The following is a 25,441-nucleotide window of genomic DNA, read 5'->3' as shown; positions in this document are numbered from 1 at the left end:
TGTCTCCTGTTAGCTGGGGAATAGCAGCCAGGGAAGGGGAGGCTCTGGAGGCACAGCAGCTGCCCTCTTGTCTTTCTGCCCATGAGTCTCTGCTGCTGACCTGCCTCTGGATTCTCTTGATGTCTCTGTGCTTTCTTTACCCTGGGACAGGTGAGGACAGCAGAGTATCTCTGGTCAGATACTTAGCATTTATCTAAAAGGATGGTTTTGCCTTTAATAATAACCTGGTAGTTTTTATAACTGAGCCTTTCTCCATTTTCTCCAGACATTAGCAGCAAAGCAGAGTAACTCAAATGCCCCAAAAGATAGATCTTGAACCAGAAAAAAACCTGCCACTTTACCTATAAAGTAATAACTCCAGGAGTGATGAAGTTGCCTTTGAAGGCACAATTCATTCTGCATCAAAATGTCTTTTTGTTGCAGTCAATCTGTGATGGGAAGAAGCTGGTTTAGTAGAGCTGCTCCATGAGCACATTCATCTGTGAGACTTTTTTTCCTCTGCTTTGCCTTTTCTACTGTTTCATCACCTGTTGGGAGAAACATTTTCCTGTAAGAGCAGCTGTAGCATTGCTTACACTTGTGTAGACCATTAGCACTGTGTGACATTTGCTGCTGCAGGTTTGGGATTTGTTATTTGTGCAATTATTTTAACTCCTTTACAGTCTCACTGTAATACACACTAAAAATGATAGCAGGCTTGGTGATACTTCTCAGAAAGATACTATAAAGAGTGAATTTGTTCCAAGTGTGAGGATTACTGATTTAACTCCAGCATGGCCAATATTAGTGAAATGGAGGTTAAGATACCATAAAAGAGTTAAGATTGATAAGAGAGTTACAAATAGGTTGAGATGAGCTTGATGTGTTTTAGAGGAAAGAGCTGGAGTAAACCCCCAGAGTCTCCTCATCCAGCCCTGAGAAGGGGCTGCTGTGCCTGAAATGATCATGATGTATTTCAGTGCAGCCAAACTTCAAGAGTTCAGTCTGTGGAGTCCATTATAGAGAAAGCTGAGGGGTGACTGTGAAGAGAAAACAGAAACAGACATTCAATCAATTACTGAAGGCAGATACTGAATAAAATAATGAGGTACCTGTTTTTCAGGACTCTTCATATCCTGAAGTGTCAGGTGCTAGTCAAGTGCAAGTGAGCAGGGGACAGGGAAGTGAATTTGTATGGCCAGTGTCTATCTGGATGTGCTGCCACATGTTCTCCTTGGTTTTCATGACACAACTCTCACTCTCTTCTGGTTTTGCTGCAGTGGTGGTTTGCATGATCCTTGCACTTTGTCCTGTCTCAGTTGTGTTAGGACATCCTTCAGTTATTTAGGAGTGAGCTGCTCCCTGTTCTTGCAGTGTTCATTTTCCATCTGTGACAGCTCTGTAGTGTAAATACTGAGATGTGTTCAGGTCACTGAGCCTGTGATGAGTTGTTCTGCACAGATCCCTGCTGGTGTTCCCTAGCAGCAAAAAGACTGTCTTAAAGTGAATGGATGCACAAAAATGCAGTTGAATGTAAGAGCTGGATGGAGCTCACAGGTGAAGGAAAAGGCATCTAGAATTGAAGTTGTAACTAACGGGACTGCAGGTGTGTGTTGTCCTGGGATTTGATCCTGGAGGTGGAAGCTGGGGCCTCACCTGGGTCTCCCAACTAATCTTTCTTGTTGCTGGTGGCTTTCTTTATTCCCATTTGATTTTAATTTCTGTTTTGTATTTACTCTAGGATCAAGTGGATCACCTGCTGGCTCTGAAGATCAAAGCCTGCTCTCTGAACTCCAAGCTGTCTGCCCAGGAGAAGAAAACCATCCTGGCTGACTTGGCAAGTGAGAAGCCTCAAGTAAAGCTTCTGTACATCACCCCAGAGATGGCAGCTGCCTCTTCCTTCCAGCCAACACTGAACTCCCTGGTGTCCAGAAACCTCCTGTCCTACCTGGTCATTGATGAAGCTCACTGTGTTTCCCAGTGGGGACACGACTTCCGCCCCGACTACCTGCGCCTGGGCTCCCTGCGCAGCCGCATCCCCCGCACCCCCTGCGTTGCCCTGACTGCCACTGCCACCAAGCAGGTCCAGGAGGATGTGGTGGCAGCACTCAAGCTCAAACAGCCACTCTCCACCTTTAAGACTCCTTGTTTCAGATCTAACTTGTTCTATGATGTGCAGTTCAAAGAGCTCCTTACTGATCCCTACGCCAACTTGAAGGATTTCTGTCTGAAGGCGCTTGAAGTGAAGGGCGCCGCTGGGGTAGGTTTTACTTTTAGGGAAAAAACTAAACTGGACAAAATCTACCCTAATAGTCCCTGGCCTTCTAGGGGTTGGTGGGGCCCTGACAGGTCTGTGGCAGAAAATGAGGAGGTCCCAGGAAGGAAAGTGCTCATGTGTATTTTCTAAGTTCTCTAAAAGTGCACACATATGTTTTTTAGTTCCTCTAAAACAGGTAGAATGTGAAGGCTGTGGTCCTGTCAGAGGTGTCCTCAGAAAGGGGTTAGTCTAAAAGAAAATTGATTAGGAATACAGAATAAGCATTTCCACTTGGTTTGTCACATCTTCTGTGACCACTGTATGTCTGTGTTCTGCTCTTTTAGTGTTGTGAGGGTGAGCAGAAGCATTTGAAGTGTTGAATTGCCTGCTCTAACACTAACCTCAAAATAACTCTCTGCAGCTCAGCTGTAACCTCTGCACCTGAGTGTGTTTGTGAGATGCTTCTTGCATTGTATCTGCTAGGAGAGGATGAGGGGCTGTATGTGCAGATTTGTTGTTTGACTTCAGGCAGTGTCCTGGCCTTTGTCTCCTGGCTCCCAGGTGTACTCCGGCTGTGGCATCGTGTACTGCAGGATGAGGGATGTGTGTGACCAGTTGGCCATTGAGCTGAGCTACCGAGGGCTGAAAGCCAAGGCCTACCATGCAGGTACTGGAGTCTGCATCTCTCACTAGCTGGGAGAACTGAACTCTGCCTCCTGGGTTGGGGCTACCTAGAAAAGAGCTTTCTAGGCATGCTCTGCACTCTGTGTGATGCTCACACATCAGGTCTGTGAGGTAAGTGCAGGCCCTTCACCACAATGGCATTCCCTTGTCTCCAGAACTGTTGGTTTTGTTGGATCTTTCATGGCCTGAATATAACAACTGCTTTTATCCCGGGTGGGGAACCAATTTTTTTTTCTCTGGAATAAAACCAGCTGCTGTTGACTTCTGCTTGGTCCCAGGCCAGTTTAAACACTGGGAAGAGAAGAGTCTGTACATCAGACAGTTTTAGTGAGGGAGTTTGCCTGCAATGGGGGAATGGATAAGAAAATCCTATTGTTTCTTTTATTCTTGTTTTTTTGGGTGTTGTTTTGTTTATGGGGTTTGTTTGTTGGTTTTCTTTTCTTTTTGGGGGTTGGGCTTTGTTTGTTTTGGTCTGGTTTTTTGTGTTGTTTACTTTCTTCTCTTTTCCTTCCCAGGGCTCAAGGCAGCTGACAGGACTTCTGTCCAGAATGAATGGATGGAGGAGAAGATCCCTGTCATTGTTGCAACCATCAGTTTTGGAATGGGAGTAGACAAAGGAAATGTCAGGTGTGTGAGGCTGAGTGTTGGGCACCATCAGAGACTGAAAGCTGAGCAAGGGGAAGGAAAAGTCTCAGGCTCTGCTACCTAATCCATCTGACTCAACTGCCTGATGAACACTTGCTTAAAGCAGTAAAACCAGTGCTGGAAGTTTTTTATCTTGAAAGCAGCAAAACCAAACCTGAGAGGGCTTTGTAAAAACATTAAACACAAGGCAGCAGAGCTCCTCTTTGCCAGTCATCCTTAAAATCAAGAAAATGGGAGGAATGCTTTTCTGCCACACCCTCCAGGGTTTCAGAAAGAGCCATCTCAGTGCAGTCACAGCTGTCTCTTTCACTTCTCTTAGTGCAATAGTTGCTGTCTAAAAGCAGTGGAAAGAAAATCTGCACCTAAAATAATTCATCCACCCTCTATTAAAATAGTCATAGCCAGCTTTGTTTTGGAGATCTCTTGCAGTGCAATGTGGAAAAAATAGCCCTTCACAAATGGCAGTAACCATATCAAAATACAGCTCTGGTTCAAGGACAGAAACTTTGCACATGGTTTGCCATTGCTGTCCCCACAGGGGCTCTGGGTTGGAATTCCTGCCCTGCAATATGGCTGTGCTGAGCTATTATTGTGATCACTTACTAGAGGGAAAGTTCAGGTGCAGCTCAGACAACACCCACAACAGACCTGATCTCTAAAATCCACATACAGAGGCTGCTCTGAATACTGTGAGAGAAGGGCAGGATATCACTGAGCCAATCCCATCAGTTCACAACTGTGCCATCCCTCTGCCTGTGTCACTGTGCTGCCAGGAAACAGGATCCCATAGCAGTAACAATTTTACTCCTTGATGCATCTTTCCAAACAGAGAAGTGAGGAGTCTCCTAGGACATGAATTAATGACCTGCTGAAGCACTCTGCCCTGTCCAGTGGTCATTAAAAAAGGCAGAGAGTAACTGAAATGCATAGGGCTGACTGAAAATGAATTATAGCTGAAATATGCTTGTAATCTGGTTAGGTTACAAGGGATTGAGTTAAAATGACTCTTTACAGGCATTTTTAGAAATAACATAAAGAACATTATACCCGAGCCTAGTTAACAAGGCACAGCTGCTTAGCCTTTGCTCTGTGTTGGCAGATTTCTGAGTATTCATGTATATCTTATCAAATAAGATCAGGTCTGACAACTTCTGGAGGTGATTCTTCTGGACAAAAGGGAAAACAGAGGTGGCATCCCTTTTTATTCTGATGGAATCTGCTCCTCTCTCTTCACTGTTAATTCAGTTCTGCTTAACATTATTTATCAATTTCTTCAGCAAACTTCCTGATGGGGTTTAAATGTGCAGGGCTCTGATACTTCCTGCTTGGCTTGTTCCTGGGCTGTTTGTGTTTGAAGAAACACATTTGCTGCTTTTGTCATTTAATCTTTAGCTACACCCATATGCATCATACCTGCCCTTAGGTCATGCTGGCTTTGAGGCAGACTTGAAAACATTGGCAGCATTACTGTGCAATCCTCTCAAAACAGGTATAAGCTGCATTGCTGAATAGTCAGGTACAAGCAGGTTTAAAGCAGTCTTGCAGTGCTGTGTTGAAAACCTTCCTGCAGAGATTACATAAAATTTAGTAATGATTCTGTAGTCATATTTGCTGGTTAGGAAGGTTGTCTTCATCTGAGAAGCACAGTGAGGTGGAATTTCCCATGGAGATTTTGGCTAAATGTCTTTTTAAAAGAAAATATTTAAAAATGTGTTTCATAATGGTGCAGTTATGTCCCACAAAATAAATATGACTTTTTTATTAATGCTGTATTTTATGATAAAATCTCCCAAACTACTTAATTCAGTGTTCTTATTCTCAGTCTTCATAGCTGCACAGTTGTATGCATGTTTGGGATACTCATGTGCTCATTCTTTTCTATCCATGTGGAGTGGCATACTGCTCACATGGTGTCCAGGTACACTTGTTTTCTTACAGCTTTGCTGCTTTCCATGCCTTATGTGTTAAAAGGACTAAAACTTCAGTGTGCAAATTCTCTTGCTGTGCTTCATCCTCTTTTATGTTTTGCTGCCCTGGTTTTTGCTGTTGTTGATGCCCACAGACACCAGACTGGTGTGTGCAGTGCTCTGAGAAACCTGCAGCCTCATGTTCCCTGTTTGACCACATGCAGATTTGTTGCCCACTGGAATATTGCCAAGTCAATGGCTGGATATTACCAGGAGTCTGGCAGAGCTGGGAGAGATGGAAAACCATCCTGCTGCCGTCTCTATTACTCAAGGAATGACAGGGATCAAGTCAGCTTCCTGATCAAGAAGGAGCTCTCTAACATCCAGGTGAGAGCTGCAGAACAGTACCAAACACCTGGATCACCCTGCCTTGCCTCTGGTCTGGTTTGCCTGGATTAACCTCTGAATATGAAAAGATGAAATGAAATGTTCTGAGTCTAGAGCTGTGTGGAGCCCCATTTCAAGGGGTAGTAGAAGGAAGGGGAGCAGGGAAGGAAAAGGCTGCCAGAGCCAGCTCTATTAGAGAGGAATAGAGCAGAGACAGGGAGGTGTCTGTAGCTGTTTGCCATGTAGCTCAGAAGGGTTGGATTTGATCATTGCTAGAGTTACTCTATCTGTGTAAATTTACATTGAAGACTACAGTTCCTTATCCCATCTACTTTCAGGAAAAAAAGGGCACCTTAAAAGAGTCTGACAAAGCTGTGATGACAGCTTTTGATGCCATTGTGAACTTCTGTGAGGAGCTGGGGTGAGTGCATTTCTTTCACATGCTACTGTTAATGCTGGAGAAAACATGCCCTGTTCTTCCAAGAAACTGTTATGGCTGAGATCCTGCATGTGTCCCTGAGAAATCTCTTATCACTCTCACCTCTGAGTTAACTGGGACCTTGGTCTTGGAGTCTGACCAAGTCAAGGGGATGTTTAACTTCTCTGGTGATACATTTTACAATATTTCAGGTTTGATCATGGGTTGACTTTGTTGCATTTGCTTTTGTTTTGACTCTTCTCCTTCAGTACATCACTCTTCTCCTAATGGGGCAGAGAGCTATGGGATGGAAGCATTTAGATATAACATTTCTGTAAATCTCAGCATCTCCACTCTGCAAAGTGTCTGTGATTCTCACTGACCTTAGAAGGACCTGATGGTGCTTAGAATGTTTCAGAAACAGGCTCAAATTATGGATGTGCCCAATCTAAATGCAGACTAGCAACCACAACATGCCTTGTTCAGGTTTAGTTCATGCTTTGTATGCTGTAATTGTACTAATTGCTGCTCTGTGCTGGATCAGACATCAGAGCTATAATTTTGCCAAGAAGAGAGCAGTATATGTCCACTAACTGAAAATGATCTTTGTGTGTCATGCTTACAAGTTCTTCATTTCGTTTCATTTTTCACATGTGGGTCTAGGACAGCTTTTTCAACATGAATGTAACACATGCTGCTTTTCTGGTGCCTTGGTGAGAGTGTTCTCTTCTTGTCATGTTTGGCAAACAAATCCTGGGTTTATGGGATAGTCTTGCTTGTACTGAAGTGTGGCACAGCACTGAGTCCTGGGGCACTTGAAGGGGCACTTCTTTGCCTGAAGTCAGGGTGATGCTGTGAAGTAGCTGCTGGGAGACTTCTTTTCCTAAGAATTTGATGCACATGTCTCAGGAGCTCTGCCCCTTCTGGGATGTGTTCCCAGATCACAGATGGCTGTTGTGGCTGGGTTTTGTATAATCATAGAATGGTTTGGGTTGGAAGACACCTTTAAGGTGACCTAGCTGAACCCTCTGCCATGGGCAGGGACATTTTTCCCCTAGGCCAGGTTGCTCCAAGCCCCATCCTACCTGGCCTTCCAAGGGATGGGGCATCCATAACTTCTCTGGGCAACCTGTCCCGGTATCTCACCATCCTCAAAGTAATAATCTGAGTAAGGGAATGTCACTGACTTAATCAGAAATCACCCCTCCCTGACTTTTTCTTCCCTTACTGAGCTTGATCCACTCTTCCAGCTGCATATCATGGGGTGTGCATCCCAGAGTCACATATTGCAGCACCTCTGCCTGGCTTCCCTGCTCATAACTCTACAGGAGACTGAGGTGCTGTGAAAAGCAAAGCCACGTTGCATTTCTTTTTTACATATTGAATTAATACAGTTCTACTCACTATCCAAACAGTGAAAGCAAACCTCAAACTCTGACCTTGCAAGGTTATAAATAAGAACAAATAAAGACAGTGTACTGGCGAGTTAGTTTTTGCATAGTGTATTTAGGCCTGAGTATGACAGGAGAACAATGGTCTAAGCTGCTTTTAGAGAGTGGGTTCAAAGCTTTCAGTGGCCAGAGTTTCCTATTGCCCTTTTGCAAGGTGAAAAACCACCCCAACAGACGTAGCTGCAGCAGCAGAACACATCTTTATCAGCTTTAGGTGGTGGCTGAGCATTTGCCACCTCTAGCTGGTGGTTTTGCTTGAAAGATGAAAATCAGAGACGAGTTTACTTTGGTATTTGCCCCAGTGTAGCAGTTCCTGAACCCAGACAGCCTCATGTAGTGAGTTTGCTGTGGCCTGCAGAACAACTTGGTGGCATTGGGACATTGCTCTTGATGCAGGGAAGTTGCATGGAGAGAAATAACCACCCAGGGAGTGAGATGAGAGTTTTCTGTGAACAACACAATCAGGTTGTACCCAGGCTGGTTCTTGCTTAGCTGTACCAAGTTCAGTGTCCTCACTTTGCTGTCTATGAGCCACCCCGTCTGTGCCTTGGAGATGTGCAGCACCCAAAGATAGCAGCAAATAAAATGAGAGCAATAAAAACAAAACAGAAAATGCCAATCACCACCAGCCCTCCAAGAGCCCAATCACTTGTTGCAATCAGTGTCTTTAGGTCTTGCAGATCTGAGGATGCCTCTTGCTCTAGTGACATGCTGGCTTCCACCCTGCTGGGGGCAGACAACAGGATCAGGTCTTGTATCCTCTCCATGCCCTCAGCCACAGCCCCAAAACCAGTGCAGGTATGCTTGGTGTCTGTGCCTGCAGGCATCCCCCTCCAAAAGGAGGGTCACCTTTCACAGAAATGGGAGCATACACAGAGGAAATACAGCTAAAACTGATTTAACAATCAGATCTATAGAGATGTAAAGAGGAAAAGCTGCTCGGTCTACAGCATTCTGGCAGTTGAGATTTATTTTAATCATAGCTTATCAATATTTTCAATAATACAGTGTCTCTCCAGCATGTTCAATATGAACTCTTTGTCAGCTGTGCAGCCTATACATGAAAGACATGTATTCAGTGGGAGAAATTCCTTGATACCACTGGAAGGATCTCTACAAGGGAGAGTTGGGGGCTTAAACTCTGAGGTCACAATGGAGATTAAAGGAACACTTATTTAAAAACGATCAAGCAAAAAACCCCACCAATAACAAGCAAGGATCATGTACAACTTGTTTCTTCCATAGAGCTTAGAATAGTTCAAATATGTTAAAAAGGGTGTCCTAATTTTATGTTAAACTGCTGCTAATGAAATTTGCTTTAGTAATGGTTTCTGTTACTCTGCAATAGAAGCATAAATTTTCCTCCCACAAGGAGGTCCAGTAATAATTTAAACTGGGATCTCAGTGGGTTCTACTCACTTGCTCTTTCACTGATACTTTGAATAATGACTTCGCTGTCAGCTGCCTAAAGAACATCCAGCATCTCTTCGTGAGCATCTTGTGGTTTTACTAAAGCTTCCTTGCTTCTCAAGGGAAAGGATGGAATATTTCTCACACTTTCTTGCAAATGTGACTATGCAGATGTAATACAGGAAGAGACACAGGTTATTTTTGAAAATTTGCTTGACTTGCTGCCTCTTATGTCTGTATCCTGCATACTCTAAGAGGAATTATTCCTGTAAAGTGTTTCATCCTCAGCAGGTTGGATTTGACTTGAAGCACAAGCTCACACTTGCTGAAGTTTTTGTTTCTTTCTCAACAGCCAGATTTATTCAGTTAATGGTTTGTTTTCTGGGTAGATGGCGGATCACTGTGCTCAGCCTTTAACCAACCAGCACATGGGACATCAAAGCTGTTCTGGATTCCTTTGCCCTCAAAAAGGAGGCAGCCTAGATATAAGTTCCTTTGACCCAAAGGCAGAAATCCTGTGGGACTGCACAGGAAGTTCCTGTCTCTTTTGCTAACTGCAGTTCACCTCCCAGAAAAGGAGAGGTGTAGGACATTTTATAAATACCTGAAGCTGTTGTGGTTTGTAGTAGGTGTTTCCTCTGTTGCCTCCTCTTCACTCCTCCAAGAGATCTTGGCCTGTGGTGTACCCCTTGCTGTACCTGGAGACTTGTAGAGGTAGCCTGGAAGTTGCCTCTTTGGGCTGAAGTAAATGATTAACAGCTGATTAATTCCTGCAAAGGTGTGGCTAATCTAATCAAATCAAAGGCCTTGAACCCAACTAAAAAGTCCTAATTCAGCTGTTCCTCAGACATTTCTTCCTCTTCATGGCTTTATCCACTCCTACAGCTGTTGCAGGGCTTGTGAAGGCCCACTGTGGCCTCTGTCTGGGGCAGGCTGCAGGATGTGGTGGAGAGAAGAGGGCTGTGTTTCCTGGATCCCAACTGGGTCTGTGTTGCAAGCTCCAGTAGGAGACTGGAGTGAGACTGAACAGGACTGAACTGAACAGGACTGCCCTACAGTCCAAAATTCATTGTGACAGTTTAGGTGAATAAACCCATTCCAGAGCATTGCACTGCTGTGAGCTGCTGTAAAACTCTCTATCGCTTTCCTGACTGGAGAAGACTAGAGGGATGGTGCTGGAGAGAGAAGGGAGGGCAGAAGGAGGAATGTGGTGTGTGACACTGCCTGTGTGTAAAAGGAAACTTAATTTTCACAAGCCAAGCAAACCAGAGGGATAATGTTACAGAACAGAAGCTATTCCATTAAGTCATCAGTAGAACTTCAACCACTTCTGCTGGAGGGGTTGGCCTTGCTGGCTCTTTGAGGTTCCTCAGGGAAAGAAACAATTTCAACACTTTTTATCATCTCGACTGAAGTAACAGTATTCCCGTGCAGTTCCTCCTAGGCTTTCACAATATGAATGGCAGTTGCTGTGTTAGAAGCAGCCTTGCCTTATTCTGTGCTTTTCTGAATTTCTCTCTGCAAGTTGAAACAAGAGGATCCATCCTCACTGCTGCTCCCTGTAGGTGCCTGTATTTGTGTACTGATAGAAGCCAAAGCACAAAAGTTTGTGTGAGTGCTGAGCAGGGACCCAGGGACCAGCAGGTTTGTAGGTAAGCAGATGCTGAAGAGCTGCAGGAAGCTGGGCACTTGCTGTCATCTTTCAGGCTACCCTGAATGCATGCAAGAAAGCAGCAGATCAGGCAAACAACTGGCATGTCTGAATCCTAGCTGTAGGAATAGTCCAGCTGAGTGCAGTAGTACAAAATAGTCCAAAGCAGAACATTAGGCCTGTGAGGTCCAAACAAGTGTGTAGAAATTGACCCCCTCTACATGGTAGCTGGTCCAGAGAGCCACCTGAATCCTTTAGAGGATTACCTGTTTTTCTTTCCTTCCCTTTCTTTAACACTGCTGTGTTTATTCTGTTTCTAATTCAGGAACTCGCAGTGGCTGAGATAAGACAGGAGCCATTTCTCTTGTTCCTCTGCCTGGTATCTGTCAGTGGTTTAACTTGTATCACCACTGGGAAACATGCATTTGTGGCTTTTCCTGTTGAGATAAGGCCTGACAGCTTGTACCCAGTGACAGCAACCTGTCAGCCCTTGGTGTGTGTCCAGCCTGCCAAGCTTCCCCCTGTCATTGCACTGGCTGGCTCCGTGCTGCTGGAACAGCCCTCAATGGGATGCTGGTAATGTCTGCAGCTGGCACTGTCTAGCACGAGCCTGGAAAGAAAGTGAGCTCTGTTCTTCCCCGGGTCTCATGACTTAATCTAGATACAAAAACATCTGTTGAGTCTGTCTCTGCAAAAGAGGTTCTGAGGCTCCTGATGTCACTTTGATTGCCACTTGTTTGTGAGTGAAATGAGCAAAGACTTACGTGACAGGAGGTTGGTGTGATGCACCTCTGAATGTTTAAACTGATGCCATGCTTGAGATTGTTTCCCCCTAACATGTTGGTTGGCAGTGAAAGCTTTGGGATAGACTAATAATTTTTTTCTGTTTTTTTTCTTTTTTTTTTTTTTACTCTATGTTTTCTCAGTGTAACTGTGCATGCAGTAGCTCATGCTAGTGCAGTCTGCTCTTGGCAGTTGTCCTGTTGTGTCTCAAATATTTATTTCTAAAGAACATCCTCATTTTCTACTGGAAAGTTTTTCTTTTTATTAATTTAAAAGTAACACTGGTAGTTTCAGGAACTTTATTTTTCTTATAATTCTTAGACTATTCACTATGTCTCTGGCTGCAGATACATTCCAATGTGCAGCAGTACAAAAATACCAAATACCTAGATCCAGTTTGTTGGCAAAAAATAAAGTGCATTAAAAGCAAAAGAAGCTGATGTAATGTGCCTTTTACTAATATAGGTGCAGGCAACAGAGAAAATACATTTCTTTACAGAGTTTTCTTTATTTTCTGTACCTCCTGAAGTGTAAAGAGTATTTTAAAGCCCACTGTTAAAAATTTGATGATTCTGTTCTCCCTAGCTAGATGTTGGCTTTGGTACATACACTTAGTTGGGATACAGAGTCAAAAGGTGACTTCTCTATATTCATGTAATTGTTTATACCTTCTCACAAAGATGGTTGGTCTCCCATTTGGAGCTGACACACCAATGTTCAAGAGTTTAGTGCAGAATTGTAGCCTTCTTGTGCTGTGCCACTTGTGGAAGCCGTGGCCTGTGCCACAGCCTTGCACATGGGTAAATCCCTTTCGGAAGTTCACCGGAGTGTAAACCAAACATACACAGTGGCTGCAGCATGGAAAAGGGATTTATTTGCACTTGTTAACTCCAGCCCAACAGCCCATTCTTGGCTCTGCTCTGTCATGGTGCCCGCTGTCAGCTGCTGCGCACATACCCTGAAGTGATGGCTCCCATCATGTGTCACTCCTCTAAAATGCCTCTGTGCTTGCTCATAAACACACCCTTGGCATCATGTTCATGTCTACTAAAATAAACTGCACACAGTGCAGGGAGTCAGACACACAGATCCCTCAAGTAAGGATTGGAATTTGTTCATCTCCTGGAGCCCCCATGCTCTGCAAGAACCATTCATCTGCAATAAGCAGAAGAGTAGGAACCACAGGGGGGTGGAGAGGGAGCATGTTGAGCCGAGAATGATCAAAATAAGCCATAGGATTGGTGAGTTTTTCCCTTTTGCCTTCATCTTTCTTTTACAAAAAGTATTCCACATGATCTGTTTTCTTCTTTGGCAATTTCCATCATCATATCACCAATGAAATGACACCAGGGGCAGCTGTTACCAGCTGTGCTCAGAGCCTCAGCTGGCACATCCAGATGAGAGGGTCCACCATTTGTTCTTTCCAGCAGATATCTCAGCTAAACCTGTCTCCTGGAGCAAGTTTGGCCTTGATCCACGATGACCTGAGCAATTGGACCTCCCAGTGGTGTCAGTGGGTTTTGCTAATGCCCAGTACCATCCTTCTGGTGAGGAGAGCAGGCAGTGCCTCGTGTGTGGCTGTGTGCATGGCCTCTGCTTTGCTCCGTGGCTCCGTGTCCCAGGGGGGATCCTCAGCTGGCCCAGCTGCAGGGCTGTCTTTGGGAAAGCTCTCTCTTTTCTCAGCAATCTGTGTCCATGCCCTCCCACCCCATCCCGGCCCCGAAGAAGGACACAGTGATGGTAAAGGAGCTTTACCTTTCTGGTCACAGTAGTGGCTGTCACAGAGAGAGGGAATTCCATGCTGTGATTTCTGGTCCTTTGAGTCATGTTAATTAATATTGTTATTGCCATTTTCAGTGGGCTAGTGTGGAAAGTCATTCCCATAGCACTGAATCATGATGTCCATGCATGTCCTCGATAGCAGGTTGTGTCACTTCATGAATGGGCAGCTGGGCTGATTTGGCTCTTCTTGCGCCTGGGATCAGGGCGTCCATCACAGCCACAGCAGCTGCAGCAGCAGCAACTGCAGGCAATGATCGTGAGCACCAGCACAGTAACTGCAAAGAGAAACAAAGGATATTGCTTCATAGCATAGTACAATCCCTGCAGAGTAACCCTATGTCTCCTCCAAGTTGTTTGGTGAGGAGCAAAATGAGCAAAGCCGGGTTTCTTGAGAACTTTTTTTGCCCTATATCCCTATCTTCCTCCTCCTAAGTTCCTGTTCCTTTGTATTTGTTTTCCATTTAATCTGGACAATCATTACCAGGCATTTCAAGATCTTAAGAGCTACATTCCAAACCATGTGAGGGTTTTTTTACCCACTTAATGGGCTGTTGTTTGGGAGCTGACATGCAGTACCTAAGCACAGCCATGTGCCTGGAAAGGACGAAAATCCAGCTTTGGATTTTTGAGTAACCGACCTTGAGGGAGTTGCGTTACTCAAACTGGCAGTTGTATTTCTGAAGAGTGAGTTCAGCATACTCTTTAAGCATAGAGACTCATGAGTGGGTTGGCCTTATTCTTCTGTATCTAGCTTGAAAAAATAAGATAATTCAAATGCGGGGGTTTGTTTCACAGAACAGCGGGCTAACTTACTGTCCTCTACTCTAGCCAGGATGGCTGGTGCTGGCAGGGATGTGTTAGTTTATCTGGAGTAGAAAAGGATGACGTGTTCCATCCCGTAGAACATGCAAGAGTGTGTGCATGCCTCTGTGTGTGCATGTGTTCCTTTAAAGCCTGGACCTGGGCTGCCAGGTAACCTGACCTGTGGGGAACCAGCTGTAGGGATGAACCAAATAAAGCAGCAGGTGTGACACTGTGAATTCCAGCCCAGGGAGGAGTGTCCAACTGAACACACACCCTTCCTTTTGGCCGGGAGCAAGCCCTGTCTTTGAGGAGCAGGGCCTGTCTTCCTTCCTGCTTATTTTCCCATTGTATAAACAAACTTCATCCTCCTTGATCCAACAGTTCTTGATCCAGTTGTTTTGCCTTCCATGCCATCCCCACACAGAGCAGCAGGAGGGAATCTTGCCGTTTCCAGAGGAGAATAAGTAGACTCATCTGAAGTATTATTTGGCTTCCACTGAGCCAATACAGGAAGGACACTCAGAGCCCCTCTTAAGTGTCTTCTGCGGCAGGGAGATGCTCTAGTACCATTTGCCATAAACTATCTCCTATGCATGAAAACATTACAACAGCTCTAGGTTGGTTAAAATATTGCTGATTTAACTAATGTTTAAAATGGGAGCTTTGGGGAAAGCTGTAGTGTTTCCTGTCATGCCCTGCAACCATGTAGAGGTACATGTTGAGTGTTAAAAAATTGTCTATGAATTAACCTGGGCTTTAGAGCACAGCCTAGAAAACAACAGCCAACACCACCAACCCTGTGGAGCAAGTTGCCCCCAAAGGAGAGGAGAGAAATTCTGACACCCTTTTGCCTCCACCACAAACTCACCAATAAACAGAAGAACCACAGAAAAGCTGACAATCTCCACTGGCTCAGCCTTGGGCAGTTTCTGGAGCTTAAGGAGAAACTTCTCACCAATGGCTTGAACTTCCTTCAGAAAGCCTTCAGAAGACATTCTGTCACAACCTCTCCAGGCTTTATGCTGCAGGAGAACCAAACAGAGAATAAACCTTTTCACTGACTAATGCTAGGGAGCTGCCAGCCTTCTTATACAGCCGGTGATCACAAGGAAAACAAGTTTATCTGGTCTCAGTCCTTGTTCCCAGTAGCTAAGGTGGAGAACTATTAATTGTCTACGTGTTCTGGCACTGTTTTAATTTCAAAATCCAGCTTCAAGGGTGTTTTTGTCAACTACTGTTAAGCAAAGTCCAAATGGTGTTTCTTCTACAAGGACACTTCTTCCAGCAGGCACTGAGTTAGACTGGACAGTGCCTGTCCTTGGCTGTCACCCACTTTTTTTTCCAGTTGTGCTGACCTGTCCTTCCAGAAACAAATGCAATTCTAACCCAACTTGAATGCTGAACTCCACTCAGTTGTTTGTTACTGAGTAACACAAAGTAGACTCCCTTGAAGGCTTCTTGCACTTTGAGCTACAGAACCCCCTTTAAAAACAAAGGCATGTACCTCAACACCTCAATACATACATAGCATTAATAATCTTTTATTAACCAGTTTTACTGTATGTGATGCTAAAAGTCTGCATTCACTAGGGACAGCTGGATGCTTTTCAAGTTCTCACAGATTAATGCAATTTTATAAAGAAAACTAAATTTAGGGTTTTTTTAAATTTTAGGCCACGGAGCAATATATGAATTGAACAGTGGATTCCACCCATCACTGCTGATGATGAGCAAAGCAAAAGCCCCTGGATCTGTCAGGGAGATATCTCTCCTGTGGAGCTAATCCCTCCTGTCCTACTCAGCAATCTTAGGCCTTCTTTATTCCCAGAGTGATCATCAGGAGCTATCATTACTGAAAACATTATTAGTCTAGTAAAGTTAAGGGCCTCAGTTTTGTCATCAATATTTGCTGTTCTTTTACACCGTGAGCAAGATTTTAGGAGGCATTGCAACAAACTAGCTGGCATGAGACTTATGGATCTTGAAATTTTGCTTCAGTCAGAACTGGAACTGGATATTTTTGAGAAATATCCATAGTTCCACCTAAAACAAGTGCTTAGACAGGTCAACACTTGAATGGGTTATAACTCTTATTTCACTATTATTTGAAAATGTACTGGTTTGTGTGTGTTGTAACAAGCAGCACTGGGGTTTGGGACTTAAACATTGCAATTTAATATCCTGATCTTGGTGATAACACAAAGCCAAGTGACCAAGACAGCATTTCCAGAACAAACCAGCTAGTTCCTTATTGAACATCTGGCTTGGTTACTCAAACAAATGGATGCTTGGAGTTCAGTTTTTCTAAACACACTGAGGACAGAGAGACCTTGGCTGTTTCTTTGCATGCTGGGCTTAAGTACTACAGTGCCAAGTTAAATTAGTTTTGTATGTTTATGCAATTCAAAAAGGGCTTTCTTTGTTCTTTTAAATCCAAGCTAAGGAATAAAAATTGGAACCGGCTGGTTTCTTAGAAATGGGGGTGGATGGAAAATCCACATCCACAGAAAGATCACTGCAATTCAGGAAGGAGGCAGAGCTGTGGTCTTTTGACCTGAAAAGGTCACCTTTTGAGACTAGGGTTAAATACTTCTTTCCAGATGATTGCATACCCCAAGTGAGCTTCTCCAGAAACGGCGGCTTTATCCTTAGTGCTGCAGGATTCTGTGTCAACAGGTTTTCAATTTTGTTTCCATTCTAAGAGATGGTGAAAGAGGCAGAGGTGAAATGATTTGTTTTCTGTTCTTGGCTCTAGAAGAAAAAGATTCAAAAAATAAAATTTCTGGCTTTAACATTGTGAAAATGTTTGTTCCCTTTGGAGGTGTTTCTGCCTGTCCAGAAGCTCTCCTAATAATGAATTTGCTGTAAACTTCCATGCCCTGCTTTGGGTTGCACCAGAAGCAACAGGTATAAGAGCCAGGCTTGTGAAATTTGGTTATACAGGGTAAAATTACTGATCAGGATTGTAGAACTCCATGTGCATTAGCAAAGTGCTTAATCAAAAATGATCAAGTCTGTCTCTGTAATGGACATTCCACTCTGCTCATGGTACCTGATCTGGAGCTGAGGGAAGGAGTTTTTATTCTAAAACTTGCAAGGAATGTTGCTTGTTTACCTTGGTCTGAATTACATCAGGGACAAAGTTTGATGGTGGTGGTGGTGCAGTCTCCAATCTACGCGTGAGGAAGCAAATGTTTTTCTGATTCACTGCACTTTCTGCTGCTTCAAGGACTCTCTGCTTTGGGATTTCTGCTTCTGCAGCAAGGTAAAAGGGTGAAGAATGAAATAATTCTTAAAGGAAAAAAATAAAACTCCTCCAAGAAAGCCAGTTACATTAATGGACTTTTGTATGTTCCATTCTACTTGTGATGTAAAATCTTTGTTCAGGACTAGTTTTGATGTGACCTTTTTCCAATTGATTTCAGTGGAACCAAGATTTTACCCTTGAGATTAGCACAAGGGTAAGGATAGCGTGAGTTAAACCAGTTGTCTTATGCATCTGCCTCATTTACAACACAAAGTGATGACATTAATTACAATAACAGAGTGGAGCTGTGAGAATTAATTCCTTTTGTTTTATTATAGTGTGTTCAAATAATCTTCCAGTCACCAACAGTAGTAAAGGCCAGGTGGTGCAGGATATTCTGTTGAAGCAGTAACTATGATGATTATTATTGAAATAGGGAGGTCTTAAGAAGTTTGCAAGTTAAGGTTGTGGGCTTTAACTGACAGTTTACTTTCTAGGCCTGGAGTGCTGTTTTAGAGCCTGGAAGAGCCACTCGAGTTAGTACCTCAGAGATTCTCAGGGGTTTGGAGCAAACATAATTGTCTGCCAGTGTTTCCCTCAATTGGGAATTTCTTCTTGCTCATCACTATCCTTCCTCAAAACTTCACCCACTGAGGATGGGAACCCTCCAGAGCAGAGGAGACTTGGCTGTAGGGCAGCAGAGCTGATGTAACTCATCCATGTCATGGAAAAAATCCTGAATGACCACCGTGCAATGTGATCTTCATAGCACATTGTCAGACTGATGTCAGGAAATTTTGCTCCACAGCTGTAGTTAGAGCTCAAATGAAGTGAAAAGCAGATGAAGAGAGACAAGATACGAATCTCACATAGAAAAGAAAGTAACAGTTTGTGACATCCTGCTGGGATGGGGTGGCAGCCTGAAATTCATGGTTTTGACTTGAAAAATAATTCATCCAGTCAGTGATGCCAGTGGAACCTTTCTGCCCTCCTCTAATGTTGCAAGGCCCAACAGGGGGAGGGAATAAAACAAATCATTTAATTTGGGTTTATTTGGTTTTGATGAAAAAAAGGCCCATTCTGCCATGTGCCATGAGTTATTAGCCTTGGTTGAAAGGACAGAGCACAGAAATGATGCAGGGGAATGGCAAACAGCTGCAGGTGTGCTGCTCAGCTGCAAGGATTACATGACCCTGGAAAACCTAAGTACATGTCCTGTGTTTAGGACTTACATAGATTTAGATTCCCAGAAAGCACTAATGCAGACTCATCTTGCTGTGCCCACTGAAGAAAGCTGTGAAAATTGCCATAATAGCACTGAAATTATCTTTCTGAGTTGTTTTAATGGACTCATGCCATGCTGAAGCACTCAAAGAAGTTGGCTGCTTAGCCCCTTGGAGAATAAAGCCATTAAAAAGCCTCAATCTAGACATTCAAGAGAAAAGCCTCCATCAAGGTTTCTTTCTGCTGTGAACTGGCTGCATATGGAGGCTTCTTTTTCCAGGAAAAAGAGCTTTGAGATGACCATGTACAGTGGGGTCTCACATCCCTGTGTCTGCCTGAAGCTGGTGAGGCTGCTGTGAGTCTTTTGAAATTGCTGTACATTTTGGTTTTGAATTTTTGCTGTACATTTGGGTTTTTTGGTCTGTCCTGATCTGTGTGTGGACACAGCTGCATCCAAAGGTGAACTGTAGGGAGTGGGTGAGCTGAAATTTACTGCTGAGAGTGAGTTACTTGTTTACACATAGCCCTGGGGGTATTTGAGCAGCCTTTTTTAGTGCAAAAAGCACAAATTTAAGTTTGTGGTTTAGCCCCAGGACTGGAAGTTAGTAAATACAGGCAGTCTCCCTGGCCTGCCAGTGATGCTCCCTTGTTGTGTGAGTTTGGGTAAGTCATCACGTCCCACTGTTGGGTGACTTCACCACTGCAAGACAGCGGAACATGGAACCACATCAGAGATTTGTTTGTTAATTGTTGTGAGTCCAAGTTTCCAGCATGCTTGGAAATCTTTAGATAGAAAGGCAACAAGTCCCTGGTTTTGCTGCAGTTACAAAGTGAACTGTCCATTGTTTTGCTCAGTACTTTATACACTTTGTTCACTCAGCCTGTTTAGGATCAATGTAAATGAAAGTGTGGTTTCCACTCTTGTTTGCTCCTAACCCAACCACGCACCTTATACTGTTCTTGCCATAATCCTGATCCATTTGGTTTACTGTGCTTGCATGGGTTTGTTGTTCTAGTAACCTAAAAGTGGAGATAAAGCTTTGGAAGTGGGAATTTTGGGGGGGCACAAGAAGCTGCCAATGCCTGTAGTCCTAATGCAGCAAGTCCCAGTGACAGTGAGTTGGCTCTCCTCCACTGCCCACAGCAAGAGTGCTCCAGAGATCTCACCAAGCAGAACCTTCCTGATGTTCCCATCATGTAGAATGCCAGGGCAACATTCTCATTGCAGCCTTGGCTCTTCCTTAAGACGGGGGCTTTGAAGAAGCAAATGTTGTGTTGTTCTTACTCAGACTAGTCCAATAAATTGGTTGAAATTGGACCTGTACAGAGATGGGAAGCCTGTATGGATTGTGGGGGCTTATCTGGTAAGAAATCCTACAAGGCAAGCCCAACCTCATGGAAGGAGGGTGCTGAGCAGGCGAAGGGGAGGGGATGCTTTTTATTCTGGTCTAAAACTCTTAAAATAAGCTCTGACTGTACTTGGCCACTTTTTAAAGAAAATGAAGGCTTGGCCAGTTTCAAAACGTACCAGCTTTGTTCTTGGTCCCTGAAATGTCCTTCTGATTTTATATGGATAAGGTCTGCAGTGCTTCCTGTTCTCAAACAATGCTGGGTTGCTAGGTGTGCCTACAGTGTGGATACATTTTGGCATAACGTGTCATAATTCCTGCATCATTGTTTATTGTTCTAAGCTTTTAGTGTACTGCTGAGATGAAAAGGGCCATAGAAATGCAGTTGTATTATCAGTGCATGGTTTTCCCTCATCATTGTTAATGCAGTGTTTGCTGCCATGACTGCAGTTGACCAGCCATGTGAATCTTAACTATAGTTCAGACAAGCCCATTTTTTCTTAAAACAGGAGTGCACAGAGCCAGACAGACCTATAATTCATTCCCAAGCAGATGAAAATAGTTTGCAGTATCAAGAGAATTCAGCCCTTGAACAGCACACACCCAAACTGGTAAATTGTAGCTCAATGCCATGGGAGAAAAGCTGGGACTTTGTCAGTTGGTTTGGAACAGAAGGCCACGCATTCCTGAGATTTTAAAGCTGCCCTGCCTGGGTCACCCTTTGGCTGGAATACCCTGTCATCTCTACCACCCACTATTTGGAGATGGGTTTTGAGGCAGCACTGTAAATGTGCCTTCTCTTCCCTACAACCTAATATTAGATTAATGTAAAAAGGCACTGAATTCCCAGTTTCAGTAGCAGAGGTACCCACTGGGGCACTGAGCTGGGAGTCTTTACACCTCTGCAGATCACCCTGGTTTTCTCCAGTCCATCCCACAAATATGTTCACAAAACCCCATGAGATAATTCCTCACTACTAGAAAATTTTTAAGTGGGGAAACCAAAACACTGAGCCATCCAATGAAAGGAAAAGGTCAATTTTAAAAATAAGCCTGTAGCTCTTCTACAAGAGAACTTTTTTTGGGTTGTGATGCTTGAATCTAGCCTGAAAGTCTATTCTAATATTAGCAAAATATCCATTTCCCAGGAAGGTGGCTGAGAAGTAGCTGTGTGCCTGTGAAAGCCTTTTAGTGACTTCACAAACATAGTGGGATCTATCAGTAGTTGGTGCTTGAGGACCAGCATCTGGAGGCCCCAAGAGTGCTGGAAACTCCTCCACCTTTTAACAGCCACCTCTGTGCCCTGTCCTTGATCTCACATCTACAAGTCTCCTAAATTACATGCATTTTTGAGTTTTTTGAAATATCCTGAACTAATCCTACTAAAGGTGCCACTGGGGTGTAAGAGCTCAAAAATCAAAATCTGCAGCAGCTGCTGCCTCAGGAGGAATTGTTTGGAAGCTCATCAGCTGTGGCTGCACGGGGCAGTGGGGAGAGCCTGCATGGAGCTGTGGGGTGGGTGCTGCTCCTGGTCCCTCACAGTCCCTGATGGCCAGTGGGTGTCTCTGGCCCACTGCAGGCTCTGTGCTCAGGGGCCTGTCTTGCAGAGAGGAGCTGCTCTGCTCTTGGATTATTTTGTACCTTCATTCCCACACCCACTGTTGGTTGCAGTCAGGCTGAGGCCCGTGCACTGTGACAGCTGTAACACAAGCCATGTCCTGCTGCTTCTATCCAGACATGTGTTTCACATTGCTGTGCCTCTCCCCCCACACATGAACAGCATGGCTGCAGCTGGACAAGCCCCCAGCCAAACCCATTAAGATTTTCTTTTGGCCAGGAAAACTTGGCATGTTTCTCCACCTCCTTCCCTCCCCTGCCCTTCTCCCCTCACTCCTCCCTCGTTATTTTTTTCTTTGTTGTTTCACTAAACTTTGTTTTTTCACATGCTTTATTTAAGAAACTCTCTTAACTGCAACAACCAACCTACAGAGACTCTGCATTAGCAGGGTGGAAACTTCCCTCCATCCCCGTGAGCCTTAGGGCCAGGCTGGAGGCGTGTGGGTCTGAACTACTACATCTCCTCACTCAGGCAGTTCCAATTCCATGTTTGTACAACACTAGGTCAGAAAGACCTGCCCTCCAATCCTCGTTAATGGAAATGGAGAGAAGTGGAAATACCTGATCCTTAACATTCCTCCCTACAGGCATGTGTAGGATTGGGAACCCTTTTTTGTGAGAATTGGCTTTCTGCTGCAGTTTGTAAACAGCTGACTGCCCATGCACCTCCTGGCAGAGGCTGAGGGGTCCCAGCTCAGTGCTGGGAGCTGCAGCAGCTTCCAAACAGAGATGTCAGCTTCAAATAGCAGAAAATGGGGATTTATAAGGCCAGTCTCCATTACCAGCCCCTCTTCCCATACCCAACAGCAAAACGGAGATGGGAGCACAGGCTGTGGGACACCTCTGTAAAACCAAATCTTGGACACAGTGGCCTAAAATGTCTTTTTCAACCTAAATGATTCTGTTGTGTAATTTCATGTATTTAGGTGATCTTTTACTCTTCCTTCCCTTCTCACTGCATTCAAGCTTGACGGTCTGCTTACTGTAAACCATGAGCTGTGTATGTGCATGAACGTGCTTCCCAGAGCAGTGGGTTCTCATGCTGCTTTGAACCCTAAACCAGCATCTGTGCCTGATATGCTGGCTGAATTCTTTTTTTAAATGTTCTCATTAGCAACTCTGTAAAATCTTTCCGTTTATTTCTATTGGACACAGATGCTTAACTTGCACAGCGTGCTAGTTCCCTGACCAGGGTTTGTTTTCTAAGCTCTCTGCTTCAGGATTTGGGGGATAAAACTTAGCTGCAGCTGGGAGGAGCTCCGGGAAAAGCTGTGGCTGGCACCCGTCGGGTTCTACGCGCCTGCCCGTGCTCCCCGCTAAGGGCACGCACAGCCTCGGACCCAGCTGCCTCGTCCACACCGACTGTTTCTGTATCAGGTCACCAGCTTATCAGGACATACATTCTGTACGAGCCCAGAAACCCGAGCAGCCTGCCTTTGTCACCGGCAGAGGAGTTGCAGAGTCCCGCTCGGGCTCGGAGCTCCTTTTGTTACAGGGCGGCTGCGGCGCAGCTCTCCGCAATCCCATTAAAAGCTTTTCTCCTGCCACCTTCGCTCCTCGGTGTCCCTAGCAGGCAAATTCTGCCTCCCAAGCTCTGCTCCATGGCTGACCGAGCAGGGGGAGCTCCCCAGGCTCCAGCCCCTCGCTAAGCAGCGGCGTGTGCCGCGCTTGACCGAACAGCAGCGATAGCTCAGCCTTACCCCGACCGCGAGCTCTGCTTCTCCTCTTGTTTTTCCTTCGTCTTCTTAAACTTTCACGTCATCTCTCCCCTCGCTGCTCGCTCGGCTCCTCTCTGCTCCGCTGCTGACAGCCAGCTGTTGTCTCTGCCTTTTTTTTTTTCTTTTTTTTTTTTTTTTTGTTGCTGGTTGTCGTGGAGATGCGAAGTTTCGTGTTACATGTGTGCCAAAGAGGGAGGGAGAGGAGCCACCGCAGGCTGAGCCAGAGCCGGTGCCAGCTCCAGCTCCCCGGGGCGCCCGAGGGCCGGCACTTGTTGCTGGCTTCCTCTGTGCATCTCCTCCGAGAGAGGAGTTTCTTCTCTGCCTTTTAATGACGCCTTTTTCTGGCGTGAGACTTGAATCGATTCCCTGCCTGCGATAGTTTGGGGCGATGTTAAAGCGAGTAACTTTTCTTTCTGCCGCGCGGTTTCCTTCCGGCTCCCGGGAGAAGGAGCTTTTCTCCTGTGTTCATTGAAAGGGCAGAGCAAGTGCTCACAAGGACAGTGAGCGCTGTGAGAGACCTGCCGCGAGCAGGGCAGCACGGACAATGCTGGGCCGGTGAATTTGATGCTGGCATGGTGAATTTGCTCCGTGCCCTTGGCCAAGTCATTTACTCTCTTGATGCTGAGCTTTTCGCTTCTTGCATTCTGGGGATAGCTGACTGACACTGTCTTGTCTCAGAGGGTGAAGCTCGGGTGATGATGAGAGGACACAGTCCTTCAGACAGGTGCAAAATTGGAAGTTCTCATCAACCTCATGACTTGCTCTTCTATTTGATAAAGCTCATTAAGTGGCTTTCACTTGACAACTGCATAACTAATTTGCCCTTATATGATTTTTATCTTTTTTAACCCTTTCACTTCACATTATTCCAAGACTTTCTGAGTTGTTTAATTCAGGGAGCATTTCTGATGAGGCTCTCTACCCTCTGGCTTATACAAAGGAATGTTTTTTTCTAGTATTTTTTGGGAGAGACAGAGCTTCTTTTGGGATATGTGACTTTGCTTCTTTTCTGGCTGTCCATCTGCTTCTCTTAATTGCAGGAGTAGGGCTCCTATTTTATGTGGTGTATAAAAACAAGGACTACCAAAACTACACAAGTGCAGGCAGCTTTGTGGTCAGTTTAGCACTTTCCTGAAATGCATTGCCACAGACAAAAATGTGTTAATAAACCTCTTTGTTATTTGCTCTTCATCCCATTCCATAATGTCAGATGGGGGGGGAGGGGATGTCTGAAATGACATCATGATTTTGTTTAGACATTTTAGAGACCAATGGTCAGCTCATACGTACTCTTTTTGAAGGGTGAAGGGAGACAAATAATACAGTTGCATATTTAAAAGATGCAATAATTTTAGGACATGTATAATAATACAAACTACCATTAATTTATGCAAATCATCTCCATCTCGTGGGCATTAGTCAGGTGTTGGTGTGACAGGGGAACCTTTCCCCTCACATGTTAATGCATAACAAACTATCTTTAGGAGCTCTTGTGTTAAGCATTAATCCAGTGATTAACACCAGCATCCCTGTTGGTAACTTTGTTTTTTGCCTTTTCACCTTAATTATGGGATTGCAATTTTAGTTTTGCAACTGAATTTCCGTTATGGCCCAACTCCTGAGCACCGTTGGCTAAAGTGGGGCTGTGGCCCCAATCTGGGTAATTCTTCAGGAAGAAAAAGGCAATTACAGTAGGCTGGTTGGGAAGGGCTTGGCTTTACAAGCCTGATGGGTTAGAAACTGGAACTCTAAATTCCAGTGACCTCACAGCTGATCTCTGTTTCCACCAAAGCCCTCCCCTGGGGCATCTAAAGGGCAGAGGTGTGTGTGGCTGTCCCTCCCCAGCATAAGCCTGGTGAGCTGTGGGAGTGGGGAGAGGGCTTGTCCCTCACTGAATGCCTCAGTTAACTCTAATACAGATCAGTGCGTGCGAGGGGAAGAGACACGGACTAATGAGAATGCCTGCCTGTTTTCTTTTGGGGAAACAAAAAGCTGACTTGCAGCTCGCTGACATTTCTGTAGTCACGTTGCATTGGCAAGCCAGGCAGCACCAGTGGTTCTTTTGGAAAGGCAGGACAAGAGTATCGAATGTGTTGCCCCCATCTGGGTCCCCCCACCCTTGCCCTCC

The 25,441-nt window shown here is 44.8% G+C and overlaps 2 protein-coding genes across 12 annotated transcripts in view; one reads left to right on the top strand and one right to left on the bottom strand.

Moving 5' to 3' along the window:
- Positions 1 to 25,441, top strand: part of RECQL5 (RecQ like helicase 5) — a 37,970-nt gene that overhangs the window by 2,117 nt on the left and 10,412 nt on the right. For all 4 annotated transcript variants that reach the window (XM_038156831.1, XM_038156832.1, XM_038156829.1 and 1 more), the window contains 5 exons: positions 1,721 to 2,239; positions 2,798 to 2,903; positions 3,436 to 3,547; positions 5,697 to 5,859; positions 6,198 to 6,280. In XM_038156831.1, coding sequence (XP_038012759.1) covers positions 1,721 to 2,239; positions 2,798 to 2,903; positions 3,436 to 3,547; positions 5,697 to 5,859; positions 6,198 to 6,280 — 983 coding nt within the window. The remainder of the gene's footprint in view (positions 1 to 1,720; positions 2,240 to 2,797; positions 2,904 to 3,435; positions 3,548 to 5,696; positions 5,860 to 6,197; positions 6,281 to 25,441) is intronic.
- Positions 36 to 23,804, bottom strand: SMIM5 (small integral membrane protein 5). 8 transcript variants are annotated; one of them, XR_005259328.1, is made up of 7 exons: positions 23,296 to 23,801; positions 17,274 to 17,413; positions 16,771 to 16,909; positions 15,027 to 15,180; positions 13,328 to 13,629; positions 9,743 to 9,877; positions 36 to 527 (listed from the first exon to the last, which is right to left on the bottom strand). XR_005259328.1 is itself a non-coding variant. In XM_038156839.1 (5 exons), exons 4-5 carry the CDS (start codon positions 15,151 to 15,153, stop codon positions 13,508 to 13,510), a joined length of 249 nt encoding a protein of 82 aa, XP_038012767.1. In that variant the 5' UTR covers positions 15,154 to 15,180; positions 16,771 to 16,855; positions 17,274 to 17,413; positions 23,296 to 23,802; the 3' UTR covers positions 11,146 to 13,507. The 8 variants fall into 8 exon arrangements, 5 of the variants coding, with proteins under 5 accessions (XP_038012767.1, XP_038012765.1, XP_038012768.1 ...); XR_005259326.1 differs by lacking the exon at positions 36 to 527 and adding an exon at positions 7,307 to 8,454; XR_005259327.1 differs by lacking the exon at positions 36 to 527 and adding an exon at positions 7,307 to 8,451.

Source organism: Motacilla alba, chromosome 18, assembly GCF_015832195.1.
Source record: "Motacilla alba alba isolate MOTALB_02 chromosome 18, Motacilla_alba_V1.0_pri, whole genome shotgun sequence".
Classification (NCBI taxonomy): Eukaryota; Metazoa; Chordata; class Aves; order Passeriformes; family Motacillidae; genus Motacilla; species Motacilla alba.
The sequence above is the reverse complement of the archived record's forward strand: the minus strand, read 5'-3'. Positions and strand labels throughout refer to the sequence as shown.